Source organism: Octopus sinensis, linkage group LG24 (assembly GCF_006345805.1).
Source record: "Octopus sinensis linkage group LG24, ASM634580v1, whole genome shotgun sequence".
Classification (NCBI taxonomy): domain Eukaryota; kingdom Metazoa; phylum Mollusca; class Cephalopoda; order Octopoda; family Octopodidae; genus Octopus; species Octopus sinensis.
Genome location: NC_043020.1, coordinates 20276141 through 20295117, shown reverse-complemented (window position 1 = coordinate 20295117; position 18977 = coordinate 20276141). Strand labels below are relative to the sequence as shown.

The window sequence follows — 18977 nt, the reverse complement described above, 5'->3', positions numbered from 1 at the left end:
CTTTGGTAATAATAAGAACAAGTTCTGAAAGATACATTAGTGGGATAGGTTGTGTTTGGTGTGATCATAGAAGTTTTCAAACTTGGTAGCCCTGGAAGTGTGGAGAAGGAGAGTTGAGAGCTGGATTTCATTTTATTTATGTGTGTATGTGCACTTTCAGTGTAGAGTTGGACAAAGCAAGTAACAAATGTAGATTATTTCAGTGAGTATATTATTGACTCAGCTGTTCTGTTTAAGGAATGACAAGTAGAAATTTTGAAGATTTGATAGAGATCCTTTTAGCAAGGGATCACAAAGCTTTATTACAATTTTGGAAGTTGAAATGTTTGCTAGTTTTGCATTATAAAAAGGCATCCTTTGCTATGTTATTATTTTTAATAGTAATCATGTAGGTATTACAATGGTGTATTATGTTGGTTATCCAGGAATTGCATTAGTGGGTTCTTTTGCTCATACTGCTGTAACAGCTGTGTGTAAACTAGTTGAGGATTTTGAGAATATGAGCTTCATTGTGTGAGGAATTTGAAGGGTCATACCTTGGACTCATATTTGTCACCAGCTTAACTATTAACAAATAAATCAGGGATGAAACACATTTACAGCCAGTAGATAAACATATACCTAAAGCTTTAAGTAGTTAGCTAATTTGAACAGAGGATTCAATATGCAGTGTGTTACATCTATTACACAGTGATCAGCCATGAGGAAGAGATCAAGGGTATTTATTGTTTGTATCAGTCAGGGATGTAGGTATTTGGAGATACCAACTAATACAGATAGTTGATCATGGCATATAATTTGATTGTCAATGTAGGAGGGATGTGTATTTTGAAATTCCTTAGTATCTAATTACTATAGAAAGAATGGTGGTGTGAGACAGATGTTTTCAATGTAGAAAGTGAGATAATTTAATAGCTAATGATGGTTGGAAGATTTCAGGGATTTTAAAGGCAGTGGATGAAATTTACAGGAGTAAAGTACAAGGGTCAGCTAAAAGGTTCTTAGGCTGACCAAAATATTCTCATGGAATGTGACCAAATGAGGTTTATTTTCCGATATAGTCCCCTATGTGATCCATCAATGTTGCAGTACTTGAATCCCATTGGTGAAGAAGTTTTCATCAAACAAGATGTGGTCCTCTGACCTATTGAATCCTGTCAAAACCCATGCTAATATAGAAAGCAGATGATAATGAAAGATTAGAAACCTTATTCTTATAATTTGTAAAATTTAAACTGTTACACCTATTCCAAACTATATACACAAATACATTTATCAAATGTGTATATATCCATATATCCTTATTTGCTTCCTGGTGCATCGTGTTTTATATGAATTGTATTTGACTTAGAATGCTTCACAGAATTATTTTTTCAAAAAAAGGCCAATTAAACAAATTAGAAATTTTACCAAATGAAACGTTTATATATTTATTGGTATGAAAGAATGCTTTGTAAACCACTCTTTCTGTACCTAAATCGATATTTTAATGACTAATGACACAAACTCTGGTGATGCCAATAGAAAATATAGGATGTGAATTTCTACAGTGTTCTGTGGTGAACAAAATATTTAATAACCACTGAAGACATAACACCACCAATTAGTTTGTTGCATGTGTAACATGGCATTTTATTTATTTATTATTTATTGTTGCATCTTTCTTTTCTAGGAGGAACTGATTGGGAAAAGTATCTACAACATTATCCACGTTGGTGACCATGCCCAATTTAGCGGCAAACTACTTCCTATGTCCTATGGCGGTAAGATAATGTTAAAAACCTTTTTTTTTTTCAACCTATCATTTGATGTGAACACATTTTCTTTTACAGAAATATATATTCCACTTATTCTCTCCATCCCTCTTCTACAAACATTTTGTACTTCACTATTTAATTTTGCTGTGTCATTTATAATCCACAAGTTCTAGTCATAATAGCGTTGGAATCCCATAAATGGAATTTGTTTCCTGGAAATTGCATTTCTATCCAAAAACTAGATTCCTGGTTGTTAGTCAGTTGAGTAATTAGTTGAAGCAGAGCAACTTTTTCAATCTTTAAGCTGATTTTCTGCATCAGGATTTAAACATTCTCAAGAAATTGACCTCATTAAGGATATTGGTTTGAGCTCTCTCTCTCTCTCTCTCTCTCTCTCTCTCTCTCTCTCTCTCTCTCTCTCTCTCTCTCTCTCTCTCTCTCTCTCTCTCTCTCTCTCTCCCTCCCCCCTCTCCTCTCCCTCCTCTCCCCTCTCTCTCACACACGCGCACGCACACACAAAACTTTTCAATATTTCTGCCATATAGAGAATTCATCAATGTAATATGCTGCTTTGTGTTATGATTTCTTTTTGTCCTTGATTCTAATAGAATGTGCTTTAACATAGAGAAACCTTTTGTTCAGGGAATTCAGTTTTTTGGGGGTTTTTTAATCTCCTTACCTTACTACCTTGCTAGAAGATATGTTCTAGAGACCTATTTTGCAATAATATTGGGTATAAAGGTCAAAATGGGTTCTTGTAAGATAAGGCACTTCGGTTTAGAAGTTTGCTTTGCAACTATGTAGTTCTGAGTTTGATCTCACTGTATAGTATTTGGGACAAAAGTTTTCTAACATGACTTCAGGTTGGCCAATACCTTGCATGTGGAATCTGGTAGATGGGAACTGTTCAAAAGCTCATGTATGTGTGTATGTGCATGTCTTTCAGCAATGAGCATCAACATAGAAGCCATTAAATCAGTACTTCTGAATGGAATCCCTTACCATTGTTTGTTTCCTTTGATTTGCACAAATAGTCTGTTGTCACACTCAGCCATTATAAAGGTAGTGAACCAGTGATTGTCCAGTTAGAAGTTTATAACCAGCAATGCTTATTACTCACAAAATGTGAAATAAAATATAGGTGTTTGATACTTCTCTCTTCACTGTCTAATTATTTGCTCTTCTCCTTTCTATCAGACATATACTTGAAGTCATATACCTCATCTATCTCTTGTTCCTCTCTTCATTTTATTTCTTTAGTTGAAGTGATTTTTATAGTTTGTACTTCTCTCATATCTATCTGTCTGTCTGTGTATATCTATCTATCTATCAATATTTCCCCCATCTTTATCTATCTATAACACACACAAGTTGATAATTTTACTCCCTCTGCTCTGTTGCCCTGAACAGAGGTAAAATATTTAATGATCAGTTCATAATTCATGAGTACAACTTGGTTCTGCATTTTATTTATTACTGCATTATTACTTGTGGAAAAATACTGTCTGCAACAGACAGGCTTCATACCCATTGAGAAGATTTACTTGTCGTCTATTAAATATTTGTTTTAAGAGCCTCATGTGGAAACATATTCTTGTGATTTATTGTGACATATTCTTCCTTGCACCAACCATTCCTGTAGCATTTTTGACATCCTAACTGCAGTAGAAGACTTAGAACAGCAGTAGAAAGTTGGTGAGGAGATATAACAATAACACTTAAAATATTAACTGGTGATTATGATCCAAAGGTTATTCTCTTTAGTCTACAATGGTGTAATTAGATTTTGAATAGTTTATAGAAACACTGAATCTCCTGGCTTAGCTAATGTTGATGTTAAAATATTTCAGGTGCCTTTGTTGTTTAATGTAAGACTGTAAACCAGTAAAATTGTCTATCACTGCTCATAACTGTTGCTTTTAGTGATTTAATAATGTAATTTGTTTAAAATGTAGTGTACTTTTACATCCTTTTTTTTTCTCATTGCTAGCAAAGTTCAGTTGGAGTTCACTGATTATTACATTTTCAGTGTTGATAGCTGTGAAATGGGATTGACATTATTAAGTAAGCAGACTGAAGCAGACAATAATCTACCTTGCCTAAAAAGCACTAAACAGTGACTGTAGAGAAATTTGAACTGATGCTGCTTGTAGTCAATGAGGGTCCAGCACCTTGACTATTTTGTACCTTCCGGGACATGATAAATTGAATATCATAGCACTATTTGAATTGATCAGTTTATTGTTGGTAATCCAGCAACCTAACTTCACAGTGGTTCTTGTGTAAAGTGCTGTCGTTGATTTCATTCACTAACTTCTCTACCAAAATTTCAGGCCTTGTGCCCATGTTCAAAAGAATTATTATTATTATGATGATGATGATAAGTTTTCCTTTGATAGTCTCATGTGAGTTTTTACTGCACTCACTTCAGGAGTACCTTTGTGTTTTTGAGGGTGTGCAGTGTTGTGTTCTTATTTTTGTAGGGGTGGGGGGAGTATAGACTCCTACTGTAGGTGTACCGCACTAGTTTTTGTTATGGGATTTAGTTCCTTGTTATATTAGTGTGTGTAATGTGAGATGTATTATTTTATTGGACATTAATCTTGTACAAGGGTTGGCTGAAAAGTTCAAAAGCTGACCAAAATACTTGTGGAATGTGACCAAATAAGGCTTACTTTTCAACATAGTCCCTCTTGCAGTCCACATGCATCTTCCCCCAGTGTTGCAGTACTTGGATCTCATTGGTGAAGAAGTGTTCATCCTGTTGGTCAAAAACGTCATTGGCAGCAGACATAATATCATCAACATGGTGATACTGGTTCCCAGCCAAGTGTTTTTTTCCTGTTGGGGAACAGCTGACAGTTCAAGGAGGCCAAATCTGAAGAAAAGGAATGAGGATCAACCATTTCAAATCCAGTCATGCCCATACAATGACTTGTGTGCTGAAGCATTCTCCTGATGAAGACTCCTTTCATCCGTTTTCCTGGTCATTTGGTCTTGATAGCTTTCTGTAACTGCCTCAGCAAGTTAGCATAGTACTCTCCATTGATGGTGTATCTCTTTTGAAGGTAGTCAGTAAACACAATGCCTTTTGCATCCCAAAAAACTGAGGCCATCACCTTCTCTACAGAGGAAACAACCTTGGCCTTCTCTAGAGCAAGTGAGGAGGGGTGTTTCCATTGCATGAAATTTCTCTTTGTCTCTGGCTCAAAGTTACGAAGCCAACACTCATTCTGGTTTAGGAGACATTCAAGGAAATCAGCTGGATCTGTCTCAAAGAAGGTCAGATTTTCCCATGATGTAATCAGCCTGATGTGTTTTTGATCAAATATCAGAAGACATGGCACCCACCAAGCAGAAACCTTCATCATACCAAATTCATTGTGCAGAATATTCTCAACTCTCATGAGATATGCTGATAGCATTGGCTATTTGATTTATAGTCAATCGCCTGTCATCCATCAGCATGTGCTGAACATGATCAATGTTTCCTTGATGGTGGCTGTTGCAAGACATCCGGAGCTTGGGTCGTCTTCAGGACTCCTAAATTCAGCTGCCCACGTTTGCACTGTTGATAAAGTTGGAGTCATCCCCTAATGTAGCAACTATGTAAGCATGAATGTCTTTGGGGGATAAACACTTTCTGAAAGTGTTTGATTACACTGCAATGCCTATTTTTGTCCATTTTCAAGAGAAGTTGCTACTCTAGTTACTTTTGAACAGGGACCTATCAGTTTACCTGGAAAGAAACAATACAATTGATAAGAAAAAGAAGAGTTGAAATTAATGCATCAAGATATCACAGCTCTAGCATCACTTCCTCATTGTCAGCCTATGAATTTTTCAGCACATCCTCATCTATGTAGTGTGAGTTGTCTTGTTGTATAGGGTGTGTATTGTTTGTGAACATTGTTCTATTTCAGCTATTCTATTGAATCAATATTGTCTTGTACAAGATGTGGGCTGTTCCTAGCAAAGCTATTTTTTAGGCAGTGTGTAGTGTTGTGAACCCTGGTTTGGTTTCTATGTTTCCTTTTCTATATTTCTAATTATACCTAATGCTCTAATTGCTAGTAGTACCATTTTCATCCTCCTATTCACCATCTTGAATATTTTAATTTCAAGATCCTTGTATTTTTACAGGTTCTCAATCTCTTTCTGGGGAACATTTTCATCAGAAGGGGTTGTGATGTCTACCAGCGTGCATGTGTTTGCTTTTTGGTCTTTTTATTATTATATCTGGACAGTTTGCCTTGATCTCTTTGTCAATTTGGATGGGTATTTCCCAGGTTGTTATTAATGTGTTCAGTACCTTCTTGTATCACTTATATGTTCTCATTGCCCTGTGGATGTAGCTGCCAACGCAATCATGCCTGTGGATATACTCAGATGTGGCAAGGGTTATTATTATTGTTATTATTTCCATTACATTCCTTTTGCAGATCATAGAAGTGAGGAAAAGTTGTGATAAATCATGTGAAGTTTAACATCTTGTGGGGTTTTTTTTTTAAAGTTCTAATATTACTGGGACTGGTTTTTAATTTCTGTGTTGATGAGCTTTCATAAAATAGTACCAGTTTTATAAGAATAGTCTAGGATGAAATGTATTCTATGCTCTAGTCTAATAAATAGCTAATCGGTATTCACAGTCAAGGACAAATAATAATCACATTTAAGTTTTTTTCTTGAAAATGAAATTTGTATTATATAAATTCATGTACCACAAGGGAAAGCAAATACTGACAATTTAGAGAGCATCCTTTCTTGCCAGAAAGCTCCGTCTCCAATTTCCTTGGATCTTCTTCCTCTACAAGTCTGGCATCTTTTTCAGATAGCTGAGCACCACAAAAGCCTTTAATGATTTTTTAAAACTCATTACCTGTGAAGTTCTAGTTTAGTATCTTATCCATTCTGCTCTATTCTATTTTAATAATATAAATAATAATAAGATAATTTAACCAGTTATATACCACCTGTACACTAAGTGAAATGATATTCAGTATTCATTTTGTTTCTTTTGCTCTTCTGCTGAGTCATTTCATTTATTGAAACTGAATGAGTCTCAGCATCACCATTATTGTGAAGTGTCCCTTTGCAATTGTTGTTACAGGCTCCAGTGCTTGGCCATCAGACAACTCTGCTGCGAAAGGGAAGACTTTTTTCTGTCGGATGCTGATCAAGCCTTCAGGTAAGACTAGTACCTCTCTCTCTCTTTCTCTCCCCCCCCCTCTCTCTCTCTCTCTCTCGTGTGCATCATAAAGTACCATCTTGAAACAATGTGTGTTAGTTTTCTATGTGAATGCACAAAAAAAATATTTCATTTCGTTTTGTTTAATGATTTATTGCTATCATTCAACTATTCATTTAATATTTTTCCATGTTTGCATCTCTAATTTCATTTATCTCCATAGGAACCATACCACCTACCTCATATTCCCGTCAGATATTGTATAGAGGACATGAGGTTTTATTGCTTGAAGCCCTTCCTAATAGTAAAGGTCAATTGGAGTGCATTTAGTGTTGCATCAGCATCAGAAGGACTTCTAACAAACCCTCATTTCTCCATCAGTTTTCAGAAATAGAAAAACTTGCTATTATATACATTGAGCTATTCATTTACATTTCAGAAAGTTAGTTTAAGAGTTAAACAAACCACTTCTAACCACTTCATAATTAAAACTAATAACTGTAAAGTTAGACTTACTAGATTTGTTGTTGAACGGTGGAATAACAGAAATGGTGTTTTGGGTAGTGAAATTACAAAAATGATATAGTAAGTTCCAATCCAATAAAAGCATTACCATTCTTTGCTTTTGAGTTACTAAAATAGTACCAGGCATATACTAGGATACTTCTTTCAATTTTATTTATCTCTACAAATTTATTTCCTTATACCTATATAAAATCATTTTAGTGTTACATGTGGTGGTTTGGCAGAAATGATAGCTGGGTTAGAAGAGCCAAACAGTATTTAGTTTTATCATCTTACAGTAATCAAATCCAGTCAGGATTATGGCAATTTTCATCAGCCTGCTGTTAATAAAATAAAAGAAATCATTATCATAAGCTGTTAATTAGACTTGATTGGGATTTATTGTTACAGGTGAAGACAGTAGTGATGATGCCCAAGTGGAACATATGCAGATATCCACTGCAGTTCAACCCTGCATTGGGGAAAAGTTTTCAGATTCTCAAGAGGATTCAGGTAAGCTTCATATGTGATATGTAATTTACAAAATTATACGAAATATGTAATAGCCAAAAGTTTCCTGTTCTCTAAGCTTCTTTTACTAATGGCAGTCTAACTTAATGCAAAAAGGGACAACTATTTACTTGAGGCTTTATTTGCTTCAACCTCAAGAAACTAAAGATTGACATTGTTGAACATCTCTTTGACAGTTGTTTTAAAAGTGGCTGTGATGACTCTTTTCATATTGCTTGTCACTCAGCATTGAGTAGAACTCTCCATTAAATGGACAATCTCAGCATGGATGAGATATTACACAAACAATGACTACATAACCATTACCAGATGTTTTATGTGAGTCTAATTTGTGTAGTTGAGAAGAACAACCACTAATGTTTGTCTAGTTCTGCCTTTGGACAAGACCATAGTAAGTTACTAAATGAACTACAGTATAGTCAGTACTCTACGAGTAAACTGGTCTTTCCCAGAATAGTAATCAAGAATTGAAACTGGAACAGTTCTTGTTTCTTGTCAAAGAACACAAGCACAGCATAGATAAGAGACTGGATTTAAAATGTAATCATTTTCATGGTGTTGTTTTTCAGTGTGTTCATTCTTCAATTCCTTTGTTTATTCACATTTTAAAAGTGTTCTTTTTTTTTATAGAGCGGCAGTCTTGCTTACTTTGTATAGCTAGGCGGGATAAAACGCATGATAAGATGAGTGCAACCATGAAAAAATTTACTACAAAACAGGATTTAAATGGAAAAATTATTGCCTGTGATGCAAGGTATGGAAAAATTTTTTCCTTTTTATATATAAATCTGTTATTGGAGAAGGTACATCACCTATTAGAATTGTTCTCATTATTTTTACTACTGAAATAGAGAAAACCATGTTAACAGAATGTCAGTCTGAATAGTTTGTAGTCTATCAGCATCACTGCAGTGTGTTAATGGTCACCATATGTAATTCTCATCTCACTGTAAGTGCCAGTTGATGGTATATCTTATCATTGTAAGCAGTAGCACTATAAAATTAATGATTGTTTCATAAGTTTTCAATACTAAGTCCAGTTCTTCCAGGAAATGTCAACTTAAGAGAGCAATGTATTATTGTCATGCTCCTATAATGTAGTGGGGGAAAGGTACAAATTCTTCCGGGAGGGTAACAACAACAGAGTGTGTACAGGAATTGTGTTGCTAGCAGACAAATGAATAGAGTAATTGAAGTACTCAGTGTCCAGTAACATAATTAAACTTAGGCTTGTCATAGACAGTCCTTCTGCATGTGCACCACAACTAAGACTGACATATGTGTGTAGTAGCTAGTGAGACTGCAGAGCAACAAAAGGAGAGTTTGATTTGTTGCAGATGTATGTAGTGTGCTGTTGGAATAAAGAATAGCAGCAAACACAGAAGCTTTATCTGCAAGAGTGCTTCTTACAGTCAGAAACCTTGTTTTCAACACTTACTGCTATATTTCCATAGATGAATTTTTGCTAGCATTAGGTGGAACATATTTGGAGCTGTTGGTTAGTTCATGAGTCCTGTAAACTGGAATGTCTAGATCTAGCAATGAGTTGGTTTTGTAGTGTATTTAGATAGAGAAGTTTATTAATACTGTTTTCCTATATATCTACATATAAATGTGTAATATATCTAGATTGAGAAGTGTAACTATTTTATATCTAGATAATTTTTAAAAATTTCATTTAGAAAATAAATATAGATAGAAGTTATGTAACAATTTAGATATAGTAAAAAACAAAATTCCTTGATTCATTATTTTTCACTTTTTTTAGTCAAATCTCAGGAAACCATAATAAATTCTCAGACCTTGTTGGACGTCGACTGCAAGATCTATGTCACAGTAGTGATGTGCCGAATATAAAGCAACATTTGCAGGATGGTAAGTAATAACACTTTCTAGTTTTAAATTCAACACGAAAGCCTTTTATTTTATGGTCGTGTTTGTGCTTAAATCTTTTAAACTATTCCAAAGTACAGTTCTATATTTAAGAGATGAGGAATTATGTACATTATTTATATTTGACTGATATTGTCCTCACCTTGTTTGTTGTTAACACAACGTTTCGGCTGATATAACCTCCAGCCTTCATCAGGTGTCTTGGGGAAATTTTGAACTTGGATTCTCATTCCGTGGGCATATGGCGTAGTGGTTATGGGGGGTATGTCAGCTGAAATGTTGTGTTAACAACAAACAAGATGCGGGCTACTAACCTCAAGATTCTGAGTTCAATTCCAGGCAATAACCTTAATAATAATAATATTTAAAAAAAACCTTATGAATGAGAACCCAAGTTCAAAATTTCCCCAAGACACCTGATGAAGGCTGGGGGGGTATGTCAGCTGAAATGTTGTGTTAACAACAAACAAGATGAGGACAAATTTCCATCTAATGTAAATAATGTATTCCAAAGTAACCATTCAGCTGTACTAGCTCTCTTGGATATTTTATATTTTTTCTGTTGCGGTATTATATAAAGATGTTTCAGGGTCAGCAATTATAACAATCTACACCAATAATTAATCAAAGATGAAATCAAAGTTTCTTCTCAACAGTTGATATAGAGTAGTTTCAATGCAAACTGTTGATCTTTGTATATTTTCAGTTCAGATCTTTTCCACACCTCTCAGTCATATATCACACTCACTCTCTTGTTCATTTCATTTGTATCTTTTTATGTCCTTCATTGTGCCATTTTAAAACTTCCCTATAATTCTCAAACATATTGGTATGAGGTTGTTTTACTCACTTTCTTGAGACATCTCCATCGGATGGGTTAGTTGACATACATAGGTAGTTATGGTATGTCTACAGGCATTTTTTCTCTCCAGCTTGCACACAATCTATATATGCTTACAAATTTCTACAATGCAATGCATTCTAGATGTTCTTTAAGTTTTTCTGATGTATATTAATTCTTTCTTTAAAATTTCACTATTGCTATCAGTTTTCTAGTTCTAGGATGAAAGTTTTAAACACCATTGAAACCATTGATAAGTATTTTTTTTTTTCTTTTTAGTCTTCTCTTTCTTTAAGAAACTTTTAAATGTGGAACTGAACCAATTTCCACTCACACATTCATTTACCTTCCCCTTGACACCCATATTGTTTCGATTCATTCAACCTTATACTACCCACTATTGAGTGCTTTCTTCTCAGAATGTCAGTTCTCTGAAGTTCCCTCTATGCTCATGGTTTTTCTGCAATCATCATCTTGCAAATAATCACATTAATCTCACCAAAGAATCAAGGTTACTTTGGGATTAAACAACATAAGAAATCAGACTGTACATTTGGCATGTGTCAGAATTCTTTATTAAAATATTTCTGCAAAGATCCACTCCATTATCATGTAATATAATATAGAGATCACATTATAACCGACACAATCAATAAGCACATCATATTTTGTATTTCAAAGGTTATAGTGATAACTCACTACAACATATGAAATTGTAGTATGACTCATATACTAATTCTTCTGTACTCACAATGTATTCTACACTGTAATGTGTAGTTAAGGGAGGGGCTAATTAACAGGATTAGATACAGCGGTTAGTATTGAACATGAGCCATTTAACATAGCAGGAGTGATGAGAGGGGTGAGATGAGTAGGCCTGGGTTGTTGTGTAACCTCAGATCAGCTCTGCTTGAGCAGTTCCAGGGCATGCAAATCAGCCAAATGACTAGGCATGATCTGCCTTTTTGTTGGTCTTGTTATACCATGTCTCCACACTCAGTTGTACCGATGAATCACATGTAATGCATTGCGACAGACCTGGGTAGTGGTGGTATGTAACTAGTTAGTTCAGAAGAATAGAGGCAGTTATGATAAGGATAGAATAACCATAGAAAGGAAGTGGTATGCCTATGGGCCAGAGGTTGTTCTATTGATGATTGAATCCATTGTCAGTTAGTCAGGTGACCTTGTTTTGGATGTAACCCAAGATCTCTGTGTAACAACAACAGGTATGTGAACAGTAACTTTATTATTGCAGATCTTAGTAGGGGATTATTGAGGGTCAGAAATTGACCAAGTATTTTCTGGCCCTAAAGAGAAGCTATGTTATTCTGAGGTTGCCAAAAAAGATCTCCCAAGATTGTGAAATCTAACATTTGTAACGACTTTGTTTTAATTGAGAATTGTTCATGATTAAAGAGGGAATTTGACTATTTCTTTGATATGAAAAGTAATAGTGTTACTGTACTTTTGAAAGAGATAAAATGTCCATGTGCTCATTGAAACTTATTTACAAGATCTCTGTTTATAGAGGCAGTGTAAATTTTGAAGAAAGCAGTGCTTTTATTAGGTTTCACAGTGCTACATATAATATTATGACATGGACATGAATGTATTATCTCTCACTTAAACAAGTCTGTAACCTCAGCTACAGCATTCATGGTAATGTAGAGAAATATCAGAAAAAATGTTTATCAACCTATGGCTTTTTAATTTTTTTTTTGTAATGTACACTGACTGAAGTCTCGCAGCTCAATGCAGAAGGGGATCTATGATTATGGACTCTGTAGTCACTGCTCCTCCAATTACATGTTTCAAAATCTTGCATATAAGGACACCAGATGTGAAGAGGAAAGCTAGATCCATTACAAGTATAACATTTGTAGTTTAAGCTCAAAGCAATACACTTTTATTTTTATTTCATTTGGTGAACAATAATGCCACTTGTTAGATAAACACACAGTCATACCTGTGCCTATACATGGTGGGCTTTTGCTTAATTTCTGTTTCCGAAATCTCACTTCTAATCCATTGATCAACCTGAAATATTTACCTGTTTTGTGGAGTTGAACCTGGAATCATGTAATTATGAAACAAACCTCTTAACCACACAACCAAATGTACACTCAGATCTTCATTGCATATGTATATTACTTAGCTATGTATAAGCAGAGGTCGTTTGGACTTTAATAGATGAGCAAGTAATGGAAATGATGATTAGCAAGGAAAGATAAAATGAGAATGTATAATTCTTATACTCCTCTCAGTGTAGTGATGAAATGGGTTAAACTGAAAATAAAATAGATTAGGTAATAGATTAGATTCACTTTTACATTGCAGTTATATGCCTTATATACCTGCTACCATATCTACTACATGAACTGTGGCAATGATGTCAACTATATACATATATACAGTACAAAAATAAAAAAGTACAAATACAAAGTTTATTAAGTTTAAGCTTGGTAAAAATCAGAAGTTTTTAATGTTTCAAGTATACACCTTCCTATAGAAAGAATAGATAAGGAGAGAGAAAAGAACAAGCATGTCTTAATGCTGAAAATTGTGTGTGTGTGTGTGTGTGTGTATGTATGTATGTATGTATATATACATATATGTGTATATATATATACACATACACACACTCTAGGTGCATAGCCTAATGGTTAGGTTTTTACGCTGATGGTCACTAGATTGTGAATTCAGTTCCCTGACTGGGCAGTGTGCTGTGTTCTAGAGCAAAACATTTCAGTTCACATTGCTTCAACTTTCAATGAGGAGAATGTCGGCCTGCTTGCCTAGCCAGCAGGATGGCATCATTTGAAGGCTAAAACAATGCATTGTGCATTGTGACCAGTAATGTGTAACAACATCTGATAATGTGGTCAGTCACGTGATATGTATGTGCATACAAGAAAAAGACAATAGACTCTTTACTCGAGCGCTTCCACCAGCAATGTCTCCGCACCATCCTCAACATTCACTGGAGTGACTTCATCACAAATATTGATGTTTTGGAGCAAGCCAAGATCCCCAGCATTGAAGCCATGCTATTGAAGTACCACCTCCAATGGGCAGGGCATGTCTCCAGAATGGAGAACCATTGCCTTCCTAAGATTGTCCTGTTTGGCGAACTCTCAGGCCACCGCGAGAGAGGAACCCCAAGGAAATGTTACAAAGACTGCCTCAAAAAGTCTCTCATCATGTCATGTTGACCACCAATGCTGGACAGACCTGGCTGTGGACCTTGATGACTGGTGCCACACAATCTTCAACACAGTCAGCGAGTTGGAAGAACACAGAAGAGAGACGCAGGAGGAAGGCCTGAGCCACCTCTGACACCACACCAGATGTTATCATCATCTGCAGACACTGCTCATGGACCTGCCTTTCCTGCATCGGACTTGTCAGTCATGAGTGTGCCTGCAGATGACATGGACAACCTTCCTAATCTTTGTTCACGAAGCCAAGCCATGATGATGATGATGATGTATGTGCACACACAGTAAGAGAGCTTTAGCTGTAAGTTGATTATTTATAGAATTTTGATAAAATCAGTTTTACAGTTATAATTTGACTTCACACTGGGATTCCTTTCTACATTCAAGAAAACTTGAAACATTTATTTCACTTCTTGTGTGCTTTTCATTTATAAAAATGTTACATAGTTTTGCAGTTGCAGAAGAGTTTTTTAAAACATTGCTAGGATTTTTCTTTTTTTTTTTTTCTGTGGGAGGAGTCACAATTGGTTGTCAGTTAGTTGCACAACATTATCATTTGAACCAGTAAGAGAGCTTTTATATACTCATTTGACATGTTACTGACTGCAGGAACCAAATTTCCAAGAAGCTCTCCAGAAACTACTACTGCCTGTTTTAAATCAGAATGACTACAGCTAGAATGATGCCATTTCATCCAGGCATGTGTTGTACCTGTTGCACTTAGTAAATAGGATAGCTAAACTTTCTGTGGTGCATGAATTACATGGTCTCTTATCACCAGCGTAAGAAGTAGCTTTAGAGATTATACTGGATTTAAGTATGTAGTTAATACTTTCTTCCTTCAACTCCCAAATAAAATTGCGAGTGAAGTTTCATATTTTTCCATTAAGGTTTCTGAATGTATGGCTGTGGTAATAGAGTAAGTTGATTAGAGTGGAAGTTATATATATGTGTAATAAATTATTTGTGAATATAGTACATTGATAAACTGTATTGGTATCTTGGCATTTGGGGTTTCTACATTTACAATTGAGATATTAATATTTTAGCTATAGTTACCATTGTTTGTAACATACAATGTTGGGAAGTGATGTTCAGATAGAAATAACTCATCTAAACAATATATGTGTTGAAAAATTTGAGTTATGTGTAGTTGGGAAATGGCAGTTTATAAGTTTTTCAAATTTCCTTGAAATATGGGTAGTTATATCTAAGCTATGAGGTAAATTCAACCAGCTGACTTTCTATTTCTGGTTCTTCTTGAATATAGAATGGTTGGGTGTTTTTCAACAGGAGCTAACTTCTCACTGAAGCCATTTTTGGTTAAATTGTATTTATAGTAGATATAGCCCTGATGAATATTTCCCTAACAGAAAATAGATATAAGGTTCTCCTGCTTATGTCGGCTATTAGATTCCTAATTATAGCTAAGGTGGAGGGTCTGAATGCTCGTATATGTATACCATCTCCATTTGGCTTCTTATAGGAGTGGTATTTACTTATCCTAAGCTTTAGTATATCTCTACAAAAATAGCTATTGTTCAATGATGATGATAATTATCTTCAAGCCAAACTCCTTGAAAAATGCCTATTAGAACATTTCTAAATCTACCAATAGCATGGCCACCTATGTTGCTTGAGACTGCCAATCCATCATCTCTCTACAAACCTGGGATGTGAGAGGAATTTCATATCTTTGGGGATGTCAAGGATAATCTCATAAGGTCTACTGTATTACATTTCTATCAGAATCTATGATCACTCCCCATGGAGATTTTTTGACCCAGGTGGCATGGTCGCAATATAGCAATGCACAATATCAGGTTGAATAAATTTGCAGGTGGCCTTGTCTTCAGTACTTTGAAACCTATTGATTATGGCAATACTGCAGTTCCACTGATCTAACCTTGTGGCACTTTTGCTCTTTAGACTGATGTCAGTGAGAATGTACTTACTGTTTATATTCATTCATTTTTGGGAGGATTTATTAACCTACATTCAAGTGGGAAATGGGTTTGTGATCATTCAAGATTATATCAGGGGTTGAATGGTAAAGCAATCTACCAATCTTCTATTTCTAACAAAACAGTTAATTCTGACACTCTAGTGTACAGTATATATTGCAGGGCTGGTTTTCTTGTATATTTTGATGCTGTTGTTTATTAGAAGTCCATTGTGCATTACAGTGTCTAGTTTCAATATGTTCTTTGTTTTATCTGTGAAGAAGCATACTTTCGAGATGTAGTTGTTCAGAACTTTTAGCAAGGGATTATTACAAGGCTGAAATCTTACTTTTAATAAGGTCCAGTTATCATATTGATGAGGCAAATTGAAAATCCAAAGGTCTTTCATCATGGTAAGGGACACATTTATGCTTTGAATCTGTATTTAGAAGTAGGTGTACCAGTAATCTAGTTCTTAAAGAACTAGATTTTTTGTACATCTAGTTAATTATATCAGTGTTATGTCAAAGTTTCATGGAGATTATCTGTATATGCTTCAAGGAATTTGGGAAGGGCAGTTTTTCTATTAAGTGCTTGCTAAGACTTAACAAAAACCTGGAGTGAATATTAAAGCGAACAGGTGTACAAAGAAAAAATTACTATATCACATAGAATATATATTTGTAGCTTAATGCAGTTAATTCCCCCTCCCACCAATTATTACTCAGTTTCATAGACTCACAAATACATGCTTAAATGTATGGGCACCCCCAGAAAGAGGAGTATTGTTTGAAAGTTGATTTCTTGTCAGTTGCTGGTAAGCTGAGCTTTCATTGGATATGCCAGGTCATGTGATTGAAGGCTGACTTACATAGATCACTGTAAAGTGTTAGTGGGTGTGGGTGACTTAACTCTGACATTAACTTTGGTAAGTAAGGGAACTAACTCTTCAATACACTTGGGAATTTTTTTCCAGGTTATTTGGTTGGAACTGAGCCAGCTGTGAAGGATGACAGAAATTATTTTGGATTTCTTGTTGAGGCATGATGTGTGGTGTTTTAGCTGGTGAAACCAACAGTTCCCTCATTAGCTGGTTTATGAGAAGGGATCCAATACTTCAAGTTAAAGTACAACATTCATGGTCCTGAGCTCTTATACTTCCAAATGGATGAGACAGAGAAGTGGAGTTCTTGTTGGCAGATCAAAACATAACACACACACTTCCATATGTATACTAGCAGAGACACCCAGCATTGCTCGGAATTAAAATGGCATAGTTTGTATATAATATATTACAGTTATGTTAAAACAGGTGATATGGGAAAGTGCAGTATTGACAACAAAACATTTGTGGATGTGTTAATTTGACTAAGCAACATGCTATGCCTCTTTTTGGAGTATTTCAAGCCCTAACCTGTCATGGAAAATTGGGGGTGGGGTTATGTGATTTTTGAATGCATCAAAAAGCTGTCAGTGGATATACTCTCTTTTACAGCAGTTGGCACTGTGTCTAACACGACCCATCATCTTAAATTTTGACACCTCCTTCAGGTTTGTTGTCCTACATCACTCATAAAGTCAATTTGGAGGAACTGTGGTTTTTTATTTGTAGGTAACAGGGAACCAATGAGGTGATACACTTGCCCTTGAACCTTGACGTCGGCATAAATCCATGTTTAATAATCTTAGATGCAGTAAACGATGTCATTTGAAATGCAGAGTTGTATTGTCTGATATTGTTCAGAAAATCCTTTGACTGGATGGAAGTGCCTTCTAGAAGATCCGTATTGAGGAGGAGCTGGTAGTACTGGCAATGTTACCTGACAGCCTGAGCAGCACAAACCATTTGTTTCATTTGAAATTTTTAAACCTCTACAGAAACGACAATTTGTGTTTAACACTCCAATTTGGACGAAGTTATCATTTTTATAAGAATGGGATGAATCATATCTGAAAACACCTTCAGGGTAGTGAAGAACAAATTTGTACATAGTCTGTTTCTGATAGCTATTCTATTGGACCTCTGTCTAATCATTAAAACATTGATTTAATGATCTAGCATTAAGTGCTGCAGCATGCATTTGCTGATCTTTGGGAAAGTCTCATCTCCCTTCTCTCTTGAGACTCCGTATGACATGCTGCAGCATGCCTTTGCTGATCTTGAGAAAATTTCATCTCGCTTCTCTCTTCAGACTCTTGCCTTAGGTTTTTTACAATCGTCTTTGCTTTATGCTTGTTTCTGGAGGGATTACGTCTTTTCTTTGATGGCATATTTTTTTCAATATTGTAAACATAAAAAGAAATTATACATTATTCCCTATTTTTGTAAGCAGCTGTATGTATGTATGCAGTATGTTTTTTATTTTTGTATGCAGTATAAATTAACCAAATAGAAGCACATATATGAACTGCTAATTTAATGGTAAATGCCACAATAATTATTTTAGATAAATTTCTTAATATATATATTAAGCACATGTATTAAATGTTAATTTAAGGGTTAATATGTAACTGTAAACATCTTGCAACCGCTGCGATAATTATTAACTGGTAATTGAATGAAATCAGTTGTGCAGTTCATGAGTTTTAGGGATTCACACACATTCTCATCTTTATATATATATATAATATATATATATATATATACATACACACATATATTGATCTGAAATTCACTTCATAATTACCTGATTTCAGTTTCCATCCTATTGCATGGCACCTACAGCAAGATGTTTTGTACTATAGCCTGTAGCTGACCAATAGCTTGTGAATAAAATTGGTAGAGAGAAACTATTTAGGAGCTGTATATATATCTGTGTGTGTGCATAAATATTTCCATGTGTTTTCACATTTGACTCCATTTAAGTGACAGTGGTGTGTTTACATCTTCTGTACTCAATATATCTTGTAGCTCAGCAACTTGAGACTTGCTCAAACCAAACCACATGGAAAAAAGCAAATGTAAAAATGATGTGTATGTCATCACAAACATATAAATATTTCACTCATTTGTTTTATATCCATTTTTCCTTGTTAGCAAGAGTTAGATGAATATATCATTGAGTCATTGATTTAGAACTGAATCCCCTTCCTGTCGCT

The 18977-nt window shown here is 35.1% G+C and overlaps 1 protein-coding gene across 5 annotated transcripts in view; it reads left to right on the top strand.

Moving 5' to 3' along the window:
• The window catches only part of LOC115223835 (histone-lysine N-methyltransferase trr), a 515381-nt gene that overhangs the window by 425732 nt on the left and 70672 nt on the right, over positions 1-18977 (top strand). For all 5 annotated transcript variants that reach the window (XM_029794516.2, XM_029794515.2, XM_029794512.2 and 2 more), the window contains 5 exons: positions 1673-1763; positions 6868-6945; positions 7861-7962; positions 8611-8734; positions 9749-9855. In XM_029794516.2, coding sequence (XP_029650376.1) covers positions 1673-1763; positions 6868-6945; positions 7861-7962; positions 8611-8734; positions 9749-9855 — 502 coding nt within the window. The remainder of the gene's footprint in view (positions 1-1672; positions 1764-6867; positions 6946-7860; positions 7963-8610; positions 8735-9748; positions 9856-18977) is intronic.